The sequence below is a fragment of the Citrus clementina genome, unplaced genomic scaffold, assembly GCF_000493195.1.
Source record: "Citrus clementina cultivar Clemenules unplaced genomic scaffold, Citrus_clementina_v1.0 scaffold_7, whole genome shotgun sequence".
NCBI lineage: Eukaryota > Viridiplantae > Streptophyta > Magnoliopsida > Sapindales > Rutaceae > Citrus > Citrus x clementina.
This window is the reverse complement of record NW_006262075.1, coordinates 483,872-497,812: the sequence shown is the minus strand read 5'-3', so window position 1 is coordinate 497,812 and position 13,941 is coordinate 483,872. Positions and strand designations below refer to the sequence as shown.

General features: G+C 36.7%; 4 protein-coding genes across 4 annotated transcripts; 3 read left to right on the top strand and 1 right to left on the bottom strand.

The window, feature by feature from the left end:
- Window positions 1-3,288, top strand: LOC18035963 (serine/arginine-rich splicing factor SR45a). Its single transcript, XM_006425285.2, has 8 exons — window positions 1-225; window positions 327-346; window positions 1,280-1,420; window positions 1,527-1,550; window positions 1,678-1,777; window positions 1,896-2,045; window positions 2,637-2,706; window positions 2,822-3,288. Exons 1-8 carry the CDS (start codon window positions 223-225, stop codon window positions 3,028-3,030), a joined length of 717 nt encoding a protein of 238 aa, XP_006425348.1. The 5' UTR covers window positions 1-222; the 3' UTR covers window positions 3,031-3,288.
- A 1,652-nt stretch (window positions 3,289-4,940) lies between these two features.
- Window positions 4,941-8,379, top strand: LOC18036411 (ankyrin repeat domain-containing protein, chloroplastic). The gene is made up of 7 exons (XM_006425281.2): window positions 4,941-5,806; window positions 6,043-6,122; window positions 6,653-6,751; window positions 6,901-6,999; window positions 7,523-7,621; window positions 7,730-7,828; window positions 8,095-8,379. The coding sequence occupies exons 1-7, from the start codon at window positions 5,065-5,067 to the stop codon at window positions 8,191-8,193; spliced, it is 1,317 nt and encodes a 438-aa protein (XP_006425344.1). The 5' UTR covers window positions 4,941-5,064; the 3' UTR covers window positions 8,194-8,379.
- A 288-nt stretch (window positions 8,380-8,667) lies between these two features.
- Window positions 8,668-11,675, top strand: LOC18036745 (bifunctional nuclease 2). Its single transcript, XM_006425280.2, has 10 exons — window positions 8,668-9,135; window positions 9,285-9,497; window positions 9,625-9,680; window positions 9,796-9,852; window positions 10,127-10,192; window positions 10,293-10,364; window positions 10,749-10,858; window positions 10,943-11,034; window positions 11,237-11,301; window positions 11,381-11,675. The coding sequence occupies exons 1-9, from the start codon at window positions 8,865-8,867 to the stop codon at window positions 11,287-11,289; spliced, it is 990 nt and encodes a 329-aa protein (XP_006425343.1). The 5' UTR covers window positions 8,668-8,864; the 3' UTR covers window positions 11,290-11,301; window positions 11,381-11,675.
- Window positions 11,676-12,060: 385 nt separating this feature from the next.
- LOC18036744 (ammonium transporter 3 member 2) lies at window positions 12,061-13,941 on the bottom strand. The gene is made up of 3 exons (XM_006425279.2): window positions 13,287-13,941; window positions 12,715-13,000; window positions 12,061-12,624 (listed from the first exon to the last, which is right to left on the bottom strand). The coding sequence occupies exons 1-3, from the start codon at window positions 13,890-13,892 to the stop codon at window positions 12,098-12,100; spliced, it is 1,419 nt and encodes a 472-aa protein (XP_006425342.2). The 5' UTR covers window positions 13,893-13,941; the 3' UTR covers window positions 12,061-12,097.

Below are 13,941 nucleotides of genomic sequence, written 5' to 3'. Positions count from 1 at the left end.
CAGCACCCCGACGTTTGCAGAGTAAAATCGTACGCCTTACCGCAGTAAAGAATTGCTCTAAGCACATACCATAATATTTATACCAATCCATAAAATAGTATATGCGAATTGTTATTGGGTGCGGCTGCGTAGGCAGAAGTTACAACTCGCACTGAACCGAAAGAACCCCATCCTGTTCCCAACTTTCAGAATCCCTAATATTCCTCTGTTTCAATCGCTCTGATGGTAAACCCTCTCTTCTTTTTAAAGCTTCTGCTTTCATTGTTCATTGAAGCTTGATGTTAACATAATACCTAATTTTTTTTTATTATTATTTTTATGCGCAGGCTGATTCTCCTCGCAAAAAGTAAGGGCTAAATCGCTGAACTCGTTAAAATAACATTTGCGTGGCAAATATTTTTAATTGATTCATTTTATTTAATGTTCTGTTTAATGATCTGAGAGGTTTTAGTTTTTTTAAGTAATGAATTAGAGGTACTTGATGTTCTTTGTTGACCAAGTCTTATGAGATTATGGGTGTGAAATGTATTCAGCTTAGGAGGTTGTAGTTTATTTGAACTTTGATGCCTTGATGGTCTGTTTGGTTCTGGAAGTGTGAGATTCTTAGCTTCTGTTCAACAAAAGGAAAAAATATTATGTCAAGCCGCAGATGTCAGATGTTTTAACTCTTAATCTTAGTTGAATGATCTTTTGTGCGGGTGAATACCTCAAGTGCATATTGTTATTGTTATTGTTATGCAGTATCTTTATAGGAGGATGTCATTTCATTATAAGGGTACAAAAAGTATACTGTACTGAGGATATGGTAACAGCTTTGAAACAGCTTTGAAGCTATATAAGGATAAGTTCATTTGCCTAAGAGTTCTTAAATTTTATTTTTTTCAATTTGTGTTTAATATTTGCTAGGTTGTGCTTTTGGACCAGGAAAAATTTCTTGCTTTTTGGGTCAATTAAATTGACTTTCATCCATTCTCATTATGTTTGTGAAAAGATGACAGGAGCATTTATTTGATTTGTGAAGTTTATTATGCAATGTCACTTTTGTTATTGGCTATGAGAGAAACATGAAAAATTTAAGGAATGCGATGAACAGGGCAATAAGAGATACTTTTTGAGATTACATATCATATTATATTTTAGGTTAGTTTGAGTGTCTTCCGTGCACTATTGATTGATGCTTTCTTTGAATGAGTTTCTTTTATGCTATATTATATTGTTAAGCTCTTTCGGTATGTTCCTGTCCTTCTGCTTTTGATGTTTAATAAACTGGATGCATTAGGGATTTGCGGTCCCCTTCCCCTGTGAGGGAACTTTCAAGGTCTAGATCTAGATCTAGGTCTTTCTCTAGGTCGAGGTCTCGATCAAGATCAGGATCTTGGTCTAGGCCAAGGCAGAGATCCCGTTCCCAAAGTCGCGGCAGGTTTGTCACTATCTAAGCTGCATTTATAATAATAGTAATTGCTGTATCCTTCTATATCTGATATCGATGCCTGTGTTCATGTTTCATATGCGTTGATGGTGTTTAGATCAAGGTCCAGAAGTCGTGGAAGGTTAGTGGTTTTCTTTTTCCTGTGCTTACGATGATGCTTTATCCTTTTGATGCTTTGTTGCTCATACTATGCTTGATGCATTTATGGCTTTTGTCTCAAATATTTTTGTACTTGAATGTTTTGGCAGGACCGAGACTGGAAATCCTGGAAATACCCTTTATGTAACTGGCCTATCTACAAGAGTCACAGAAAGGGACCTTGAAAAACATTTCTCCAAGGAGGGGAAGGTTGTTCTTTTACAACATTTGAATACTTATTGCAGTTCCTAATGGCTTTATCCACCAATCTATTATGCCTGTTGTCTGATCTTTTTATCTACAATTAATAAAACCTTTTGTTTTTCAGGTTGCTTCATGTTTTCTTGTTGTGGAGCCCCGTACACGCATCTCTCGAGGTTTTGCTTTTGTTACTATGGATAGTGTTGAGGATGCTGAACGCTGCATCAAGTATCTCAACCAGTCAGTTCTGGAGGGCCGATATATTACTGTGGAGAGGGTAATGTGATTTTTCTTCAACTTGGAGGTTTTCTGTTTTGATTGGTTATCTTTCTTCTTAACTTGGAGGTTTTCTGGCTATATTCAGAACACCTTGCGTCAGCTATGTTGGCAGCAATCAAAGATGACCAGTTCATCCATGTCAACTTAAGTGAAACAGCTTGATCAATGGCCAGCTTAAACAGCTTTTCAAATGACTTGTGATCCTCTAAACATAGCAACTATATAGCCCAACAACTATACAACCTCAGCATTCACTTTCAACTGTCTCAACTAATCAACGGACATTATCAACAACTTTCTAATCAGGATTTTATGGTATTTCGAACCTGGCATTAATTTAGTGGGCAATAGTCACATGCGTCCAAATTTTCCATCTTTTTCCTTTTCCTCGTTTGTGGCTAGGTTTGTCCACCATCTATTGAAATTTTTTATTGAAGATATTTTTGGCTTAGGTCTCATTTAAAGTTAAAACTTGTAAAATGGTGCTAGGTGGTGTTGGTTTTCGTAAATGTTTATTAAAATATTGTGTTTTTAAATTGATTTTTTTTGAAGACATTGGAATAATTAAGGTGATCTATTTGCCTTTCAGTCACGGAGGAAACGACCAAGAACCCCTACTCCTGGACACTATCTTGGGCTGAAAAGTTCAAGAGACATTGGTAAGTTCAACATGCTTATGTTCTCATGCTTGGAAAGATTGAGCTGCTGGCTATATTGTTTAAATGGTTATTCTAACTTCAGTTTTTGATGCTATCTTATTGGTATCCTGGAAAGGCCGTGGTGATCGCGGAAGGTATCGTTCCAGCCGTGATGATTATGGTTATCGTAGATCTCCAAGACGCTCTCCATACCGAGGAGGTCGTGATTATTCTCCTAGGCATTCTCCGCCTTATGGTGGAAGATCAAGGAGGGAGCGGTCCAGGTCAGTTCCCCGCTCACCTTATGGTAGCCCAGAAAGGAAGTATGCTCGTGGTTCTAGATGATGATGCTGTTTGTTAGGATTTGATACGACTGTTGAGAGGTTTGATAACAGGTGTGAAATCCTGTTGTGGTGATGTAATGTATTTGGCTTCAACTACGGTTAAGCAGATGTCTGGGCTTGATCAGGTTTCGGGATACAGTTGCTTTTCAAGTGTCTTGCTTCTTTTATTAGTGCTTGTCATCATGTACCTGTTATTTTAAACTTTATATTCATAATGCTTGTGGTTAGTAATATTGCATCTCAACTTTGGCTTACTCAATGTTGTGGTCTTGATCAGGTTTCAGGATACAGTTGCTTTTCAAGTGTATTGCTTCTTTTATTAGTGCTTTTCATCATGTACCTGTTATTTGTAAATTATGTCTCATCTCTTTATATTCATAATGCATGTAGTTAGTAATATATCTCAACTTTGGCATACTCAACGTAGTGGTCCTCATGATGTGAAAGCTGTGAGCATGCTCTTTTAGGTTATGTTTGGGAGTCTGGATAAATTGTGGGATTGGATTAGATTTTGAGATTAATAAAATAGTCTAATCTAAGGTATGTTTGGTTGTCATGGACTAATAGGATAGACTAAAATTTAGTTCAAAATAATTGGGATTATTAGTTATTATATTTATATGGGTATAAAATTACAGCTTAAAAAAAATTATGAAATTAAAATTTTATTCATTAATTTATTTAAACTAGTATTGAGTTTTAAACATAAAAATAATCAATTATTTCTTTATTGTAATATTCAATGTTAAATATTAAAGTCAATAGTTATCAATATAATTTAAAAATATTATATTGTTTAAATAGTTATTTAATGTTATTAAATTAAATTAATATAGTCCTGTCTAATATTGTATTAAATAAAAGATAGTATTATATTTAATCCAATTTAATCCGTGGCCTTAAACAGATGGATTGTGGTAGTTGTAACTCCGTGCATTTGTTGTTTGAAATTAATGGTTTGGCTGTTGTTTTTCTTTCGGCTAATTGTTGGCGAAATCGCGAGCAGTTTGCTTTGGCTTGTCATTGTCATCCGGGTCTAATTTCTAATCGAAACTCGGCCAGATCAAATCATCGTTTTTCACAATTTACTACTCTCCCCATTTGTTGCTTGTGGAAAATCATCACAGCTGATGCGAATGAGGAGATTGCCTCAAACTTGCGGGGATTATTGCACTGGACAAAAACAGTTAAAATAAAATAAATATTAAACCATGTGCCACTCATCTGTTATATAATGAATTTTATAACTAATAAATTTATAATTATACCATTCAGTAGGCAAATGTGAGATTTATTGGGAGACAAATTGAATCCAAAATTTAAATTTCTAAAATGTAATTCTATCCCAATTAATAAGCACATGTTTGGTATTAAGATTGTAAAATAAAAGATGATAATGTTTTAAATAATAGTTTGATAAAATAAATTTTTTTATCACACAAGTGTATGGATAAAACATCGTAACTTTCCAACCACATTAGGAAATGTTTACCAAACACTTTGTATGTTTTAGTTAAACCCTTTAGTTTTATTTCTAAGCAACACAACATATTTGTCTTATCATGCGTTGCATGAATGACATAGAGATTTTTGTCGTTACAAGTTACTCTTTTGTTTTGTTTTTTCACAGAATACAAATGGTGCATTTACTAACCGGTAATAAAAAAGGATTAGACTAATAAATTTATAATTATACCATCAAATAGATGAATGCCATATTTATCGAGATACAAGTTGAATCCAAATATTTGAATTCCTTAAATGTTATTCTATTTAAATTAAGCTCATGCTTAGTATTGAGATTATAAAATAAAAATTGATAGTGTATGATAAATCTACTTTTTAAATAATAATAGTTTGATAAAATAATAAAGGTGTTACTACTAATAACTAAGGAAGATGGGACGGTACTGGCCCAAGATTAGCAGTGAGCTCATCCCTCCAGTAGATGAACGGAGCCATCAGCCCTCCATTGTGATGCTAAAAATACTGAAGCAATTAGAAGTAGAAGCAAGAAAAGAGTAGCGCAAACCAAATGTCACTGCTAAACCCGAAAATCTCTTCTCCTTTCCCTTTCCCGCACTCGCTTCACTCACCTCCACAATCTAAATTTCACAAGCTATTCCCATCCCAACCCCTAAATCTCCCTACGGCAGCAACAACAAGACTCTACTCTCTCTCCCCTCTGCAACAGGAACCAGATTATCTTCTCCTTCAAAACGAAGACCGCGTTATCGGCGATTGCTTGGTTTTTGAAGAAGGCGTATTCGAAGACCCTTACCTCGAAAACGACAACGTTCCTCCACCAAGGAAACCCAGACGCAGCAGAGGGAAGCAAAATGTTGTGCAAGTGGAGGCTGAGAACTTGGTGCCTGACAAGTGGAGACAAGTTCAGGAGGAACTCAACTTGACGAAGAAAGAGAAGCGGCAGATTGCGCTTCAAATTGAGTTCGGTAGCCGAGTTGAGAAAAAGAAACAAGGCTATCTTCCTTTGAACACTTTGGATTTGAAGGAGTATTTGGCTTATAAAGAAGCTAAATTGTCTCAGAACCCCCCGCTTGTCCTTGATAAGCCTTCGACCTTCCCCACTGATGCCAAGGAGTCTGAAGAAGATAGAGATTGTGGATTTCAAGATTATGTGAATGCGTCTTCTTCTACTTGCACTCAACGAGTGCCGCCAAAGAATCCCAAATGGGCAGTTTATGGCCGAGGTTTGGATGATGTTTCAGAGTTCTTCAATAGTGGGAATTATGACCCTCCTGATAAAAAATCTGATGGTAATTTTATTTTATTTTTTAATCATTTGTTTTAAATTAGCCTTTTAAAAAAAAAATTGATATTTTTCAGTGTTGTAAAGATGACTTGAGGCGGGCGTCTACCAAACACTTTACTTTGAAAATTAATCGGGAACAAAAACCATTATGAACATTCCCTAATTGTTTAATGTAGCCTTGGGTTTTTGCTTTATAACTCTATTTATTTGATTGTTGAGATTTTCTGATTGAATAAGCAGGCCCTCGGCGTAAGTTGTTTACCAAGGAGGAAAAGGTTCTGCTGAATAAAAAACTACCTCATTTGGCAACTGCTACCTCTGTAAGTTCGTGACTGGTGTTAGTCTTGTTATTTTGTATCTAAATGTCGCTTTTTATTTATAACTCTTAAAATGATTCAATACCAATAAGTGGTTTCTGCAGTTTAATCTTAGGTCAGATTGAGTAGTTAGTTAGAGCTGGAATGTTTTATAACAGGTATTAGTGAAAGATGCTTTTAACTTCTCAGTGAACTTGTTTGAGATTTCATACTTTGGTGCTCTCTTTGTGTATTTGAGAATCTATATTCCTTGTTGAATTGTATTTTTCATTAATTAGATCCTGGATCATATTCATGGGTCAGTGGGCTTGAATCCTTGATGTCATCCTTGTAAAATGGAGAGAAGGCACCTTGGCTACAAATTCAGTAGTCTTTTTTTGTGCTGTTATGTTGTTCATTCCATTGTGGAATTTAGTACATGTAATTATTCTTATTATTGTTTTTCTTGTTCAGTAGAATAAGTGCTGAAGCTGTGTTGATGAATGGACCTAAGGCTTTCATCTATTTCTAACTTTTGATTACATGTCTTTCAGAAAAAATGGTTACCTCTGCATTCCCTTGCTGCATCAGGCGAGTTCTACTTTGTTGATGCATTGTTGAAACATAATGTGGACATCAATGCTGTGGACAAGGTGAATTAATTTAGTACATGTATAGGCTACTATCTTTTGTCAACTTTTCTTGGTTAAATATGCACGACAATAGGTGATGCTAATTTTTCTTGATATCACATTTGGCCTGCTATTTTCAGCTTATTTTTGTTTTCTAACATTATTTTCAGGATGGTCTTACTGCACTTCACAAAGCAATAATTGGAAAGAAGCAGGCTGTTACCAACTATCTTCTGAGAGAATCTGCAAATCCTTTTGTTGTTGATGAGGTGATGTGGAAGTAGTTTAGCCTTAGATCATTATATTTATGTAGCAGATCTAATCCTAGACTTGCGTTTAATTTCAAAAGGCCGTTTGTACCGTTTAATTTCAAAAGGCCGTTGGTACCATCTATAATATGTCATTCTTGTTTTTGTAGCTTCCTCTGATTTTTATTTATTTTTCTTATTTAGATGCCTGTTTATGTAATGGGGACCTGGATCATCCTTTATCTTTAATATAGTTAATTTTTATGTTGGTGGACTTTTTCACTCAGCAGACTCACCTTCTTCATCATTGTTGTTGTCATTAATAGCCATCTTCATTTACTGGTTCTTGAGATTTTGTTCATGCATTGCTTTTCTATTCTGCATTTCTTTACATGAGCATGATTAAGGTTTATTGATGTTTGGTCATGATGCTCAATGTAAAATAAAAGCTCAGCTTATGATGTAGTGGTCTTACATGGTATATTTTGGCATTCAGTTGAATAATGTGTTGATATGTCATTTTGTTTTTCTTGCTCACTTGCAGGATGGGGCGACCTTATTGCATTATGCTGTCCAGACTGCATCAAGTCCAGCAATTAAAATTCTTTTGTTATATAATGTTGATATAAACCTTCAAGATAATGTATGGTTCATGATCATCTGTTTTTTGTTGCGGTTTTTTCCCCCCACCCCCAACTATCTATTGTTCTACTGAGAAAAAGAAAAAAAAATATTCATTTGCCCTTTTCAGGATGGATGGACACCATTACATCTTGCTGTTCAAGCTCGTAGGACTGACATAGTGAAACTGTTACTGATTAAAGGAGCTGATAAAACTTTGAAAAACCGGGTAAACATCAACTTATTTGTCTTATTATTTTCTGACCGTCTTTAGGTGCTTTTAAGTCTCTGGTGCTTCTTGCTTTATCTGATTAGAAATGGTTAAATGCTGTGTGTTAGCATTTTTGGTTCTCATGCAACCTAGAAGTTGCTCTTTTAAAATGTGATTTACATGCATTGCTGTTTTCCTGGGTTTATCCTCGCATACGTACGTAGTAGACTAGGTTATTTTGCTTGTGGACAACAATCATACATCTTTTTTTGGGTTTGCCTCAGGATGGCTTGACTCCACTTGATCTCTGCCTCTATTCTGGTCGAGACACAAGGACATTCGGAATGATCAAGCTGTTGAAGCAGCTTCCTACATCCAAATGACTGCTCAACTTCCAATCCATTTGCATCTGTCTTGTGCCCAGTATTGTTAGATACAGCTTGATCCAAAGTTACATTACATCACATGAAACTCAATTCTGCATAGATTCCTCTGTACAAACCATTATCCTCTGCTAAAAGCAGAAGCGAATGCACTACAAGACAAACAAGGAGCATGATGTTTCCATACTTTGCTTATTTGTTTGTAAAATCAGTCTCGGACACGTCTGTCAACTCCTCTTGTGTTATTTAGATATCACAGATATCTCGCTGTTAAAATTCTCCGAAATTTAAAATAGAACTAAAAATCAACAATCCGTGGAGCGTGCAATCAATTGCCACGTCAGTTAGATAATGATCTTGATGCCTGATGTTGGGTATTACTTCCAAATATGATGTCACTATGTCAATTGATCAGAGACATAACATGTTTCGCTTCGCACTAATAAAAAAATAATTAGAAAAGAAAAAAAGAAAACCAAATTAAAAAATTATTGAACAAAAGAAAATTCGCTTCTTCCAGCAAAAGCTGGTCCCCAGAATTTCCTTCCCATTTGCCCATTTAAATTTTCAACTACCTCATAGCGATTCTGTAACGCCTGTTCGTTGGTTAAAACCTCTTTTTGCACTCATCTCTCGCTCTCTCTCTGGATGTATCGCAAGGAAAGAGAATAATGTCTATGCTTTCAGCTCCGTTCTGTGTCCGTACAGTCTCAGGTTTTCACGGGACTAATAAAACCGTTCAAACAAATGCGGGTCGTTTAGTATCCAACTCACTCAGCGCGTCGCCGTTTCGATTGCCAATGCAACTTTGTTTTACCAGCAGTTTCCCCAAATCGGTCCTCCTCTTCTGTAAATCTTCCCGCGGAAGCTTCGGTCGCCGATTCTCCAAGAACGCCGATGATCACGATCACGACTTCCTTCAAGCCTCCCTCCTCGTTCCAGGTACTGTATTTTCAAATGTTTTCTGTTTCCTAAATCGATAAATCACTTGACAGCTTTTGGATTTGAAAAACGCGAAATTCCTTGTAAAAGGTAAGCATTTTTTTTTTTTTGGATATTCTATTTTATTTATTTGTTCATTTACTATGCAGAAACTATGTGGCACCATCGAATGCGGAAGCAAGGATATAGAGAGAATATGAAGTGGCAAAGTTCAGGTCAATTAGTTCCGTTTTCTGTTCGAACAAAGGAACCTCGAGGTGATGTTACTTCAATCGGACCGGAGTTTCTTCGTCGATTTCAAAGCCCCACAATTTTTCTCAAGATTTCTTGTGATGGAGACTTTTTGCTTCCCATTATCGTAGGTACATCAATTAATTTATTCTTTTTGGGTTATAGAGCGTATCTGTTACCGCTGTGCTTCTGCTTATTACTGTTGATTCTTGCAAATATGCATATGCGTGAGTGTGATTGAATCATGTTTTATTGTAGGGGAGTTTGCTGTTGATAAACTTTTATATGCCTTATTGGACGATGGCGGGGATGAGGTGGGGGTAATTTATTAATTAATTTTGTAATTCTTTTTTTGTTTTTTTCATAGTTGTTATGTTAGCTGAGGTTGTCTTATGTATACATTTTTCCTTGAATATGGTATTGCTGCAGGATTGTCCGGATCAGTTCCAGTTTGTTAAAAATGTTGTGGAAAAACTTGGCTATGAAGTAAGGAGCTAATTTTATATGCTCATAGTACGCATTATAGATTTTATTTATTAGTTGATTTCATTAATTGGTTGCTTGTTTGTTCAATGTTTGTAGAAGATATTCATAACTTCTTTTTGTAAAGGATAGTTGATGGTATCAGTCTCAACCGGTTGTTGTCTCTTTCTAATTGTTGATCGCCTTTTTTGTGATGAAGTGTGCTTAATTCTACTGTGAGTATAATGCTGCACCATTCAGTTTTTCTGAATTTTTCTTCATCACTTCATCATTTCAGGTAAAGATGGTTAGAATCACAGAAAGAGTGGTTAATACCTACTTTGCAAAATTATATCTTAGCAAGGTGATTAAAAAGCTTATGATTTCTTTCTGATTATCTTTTCTGCAAACATAATTTTATGAATTTTCTTTTTATGTTATGTCAAGCTATTTATTATCTGCAGCCAGGGAAAAATGAAATTATAAGTGTGGATGTGCGACCCTCAGATGCCATAAATGTGGCAAATAGATGTGAGGTATATACTTTCTGCATCTTGCTTATAAAAATACTAATCTTCTTGTCTGAATTGAAATTTCTTGTCCTGCTTTGATTCGCTTGCGCAAACTAATGTGTGCTTGACGTTCTTTTTTTTTTTTTCTTTTTTTTGGGGCATTGGTAATCAAAAACTTGGCTAGCCCATGCTCTCTTGATTACCTCTTTGCTTCAGTAATATATGTCAACATCCTAATTGACTAATATGTGGGGGTCCGTTTCCTTAAATCAACTATTTTGCATACCCAATTTTTCCTCTCATCCTGTCTGTGTTTTACCTCAAACAGCCCTTTTCTTGTTCTAGTAGGTGTATTAATTTTTGTGACTGTTTCGTGAAGCTTATGTCAATTGAACTTTGCTTTTGTAGGCTCCTATATACGTAAGTAAACATATTGTCTTGAAAGATGCTATTAGAATTGGTTATGGGATGGGCAGAGCACACAGGGCAAAGGCTACATACGACGTTTCCCTTGACAGGTGTCAAGTGTGCTTAGTTTTGATCCTCTTCATTTCTGTCTTCTGTTTTGCTGTGGCTCTAAGCATGAGTTGTACCTTGTCCAGTGCTGCAGAAGGCCCAGATTCAGTTACTGAGGAATTTGATCTGGTGAAGAATATGGATATAGCTGTGAGAGAGGAGAGATACAATGATGCTGGTACTTTTTTAAATGATTCTTTTGTATATATATATATATATTTTATATATTTCCCACTCCTCACCACCCCCCACCCCCCCCCCCCCCTCCCCCGCGCGCCTCTTGTAAGAGTTAAAATTCACAATGCCCTTCTTTTCACCTCTTTTGTAATAATTGATATTGAACTGTAGAATCATTTAAAACTGTTTTCTGGTTCCTGCAGCCAAGTTCAGAGACAAGCTATTAAAGCTTCGCAAGTCTATACATGATCATTAACTAATCTTTTAGGTATGTTTCGTGTGACATGTTTCTTAGCTTTTATTTGGACTTTGACCATCAAATCTTACAATTGCCCTGGTTGTTTTAGTGGGGGGTTTCTCCTGCTGGTTCAGAAATACTTCCAATATTTATCTTACTCCGGGTTGACAAAATGGGTACCTCACAGAATTTTGGACTTGAAGTCTTTTGGCATAGCATTTGTGTAGGAAATAATGAAACATTTTACATTAAAGGAATATGCTGAAGAATGAACGCATTATGCAAGGATATTTCGCAGAAGATGTAGGTATTGTACAGTTCAAGTTTGAAATATTGCCAAAATGTGTAAACGAAAAATCATGTATCTTATTGAAGTGTTTTGAATCATAAAGCTGTTCAGTTTCCTCTTACTCGGAGATTACATGTTCACATTGTACCAGATAATGGATTGGTATGTAATTCCAATTGTGTATATGAAATTTAGTTTTGATTATCAGTGTGCTGTTAGAATCTTGCAAATTATGCATTTTGAGGGTCTACCTCTACAACAGCCTCTGCCTCTGCCTCTGCGGGATCAACCAAAAAATACATAATGCAACCATGTCCAAGTTTACATTTTTAACACACGTGTGTGTGTTACCATTATGGTAATAATCAAAGCACACTAACTGAAAACAGCAATTATTATTATTTTTTTACCCCCTGAACGAGAACTTTTACAAAATGTAAATGACGTTTACACAACAAAAAGAAAGCATTTGATGCAGTAACAAAAGTGTTAACAAGGACATTGTTGAGCGTAAAAATTTCAGGAGCAAGCCCGAAATTAAATGAGTCGGCAGCAGATGGAAGGAATTCTGGGAGGGATGCGAAGACGAGGAGTTTTGGGCAATTTCTCGCCGTCGCCCCACAAGGCATAAGCTTCCTCTCCATGAGCAGCATCATCACCAATCTCAAGGTCATCTGCATTCATCCTCAAATTAACTAAACGGCTAACGAAAATGCAAATGAGGCTGGTGACAATGGCATTCCACGCAGTAATAAAAGCAGTTCCTACAATCTGATAACCAAATTGTTTGAAACCAAACTCAATTTGGCCATTGAAAAGGCTATAAAATAAGCCAGGACCGTGCTTGTCGGGACCATACATCATGGTTAGAAGATTGGGTTTAGCCAAGAGGCCAGAGAGGAGGCCGCCAAGAATTCCAGCCACAGCGTGCGTGTGGAAGACGCCCAGTGTGTCATCAACGCTTTGAAAAAACACTAATCTCCTGTGCAAAACCATCATTGTGTACCATGGAATTGAACCTGACATTGCACCCATTAACAATGCTCCCCACGGCTCCACTATCCCTGCACAAGTACATAACGTATATAACATTAACATGCCATCAAGTCAACTAGCCAGTGCAGTACTACTGTAGAAATTATTCAAGTGCTAACCCGCGCCAGGAGTGATGCAGACAAGGCCAGTGATCATTCCCTGGACTGCGCCAATGACTGAGCTTTTCTTGTATACAATCATGTCCAGGGAAACCCAAACCAAGAGACTAGTGGCAGCGCAAAGATGAGTGTTAACAATGGCTAATGCTGCTATACGGCCAGCTACAAGTGGAGACCCACCGTTGAATCCCGTCCACCCCAACCACAGAAACCCTGCGCCTCCCAGCATGTGAATAATGTTGTTTGGAGGAAAATTATGTCTGTCCCTCGAGTGCCTCGGTCCCACCTAACACAATCACCAACGTCCAAATTACCAAAATTATCATTGATTCTCCCGATAATTATTATTATATATATATTATTTTTTTTTATTAACCAAAGTCTTTTTTAAATTTATATATTTATCAGTTTGGTTTAGTATGTTGGTTGAGTCAGGACTGGTGTTATCACCAGATATATCTATATTTACATATATATGGTATTGTTGTGGTATGGGATTGAATGTGATGGTATACGTATTAAGTTAAGACTTACAAAACGATGCATGATCAGGTGTGCATGTCAAAAATTACCCAATAAGCAGCAGTGAAACCAGCAACCCCAGACGAGAGATGAATAACGAAACCACCAGCATAATCAATAATATATGGTTCGAGAAACCCACCACCCCAAATGGTGAAGGCACCAATGGTGTAAGAAAAAGTGAGCCACAGAGGAACAAATATCATCCAAGCATAGAAATTCATCCTCCCAAGGAGTGATCCAGCTAGCAGCACAACAGTAATTGCAGCAAAAGCAAATTGGAAAAACACATAATCGGCCATCGGCACTTTACCATCTCCTGATGGCTCTAGTAAATACTTTTCACTTAGAGCCACATCCGGCTTGCCCATTAATGGGATAAGTGCACTGCCGAAGGCCATTTGATGAGCCCATAGAACCCAACAGACAAGAACCACTGCAAAGGCATAAAACGCCATAAATGCTGAATTCACTGCCCATTTCTTTTTGACCATGCTGCCGTAAAGAATTACAAGCCCAGGAACACTCTGCAAGCACACCATTGTTGTTGCCGTAAGTTGCCATGCGTTATCTGCTTTGTTGTTCCACCATGGAGACGCTTCATTTGGTTGAAGTGCCTCTGGGAGATCAAAATGCTCATAAGAATAATCATTCATTTTTATTTTTATTTTTTTCCAAGAGAAGGAGCTTAACTTAATTCGCTCA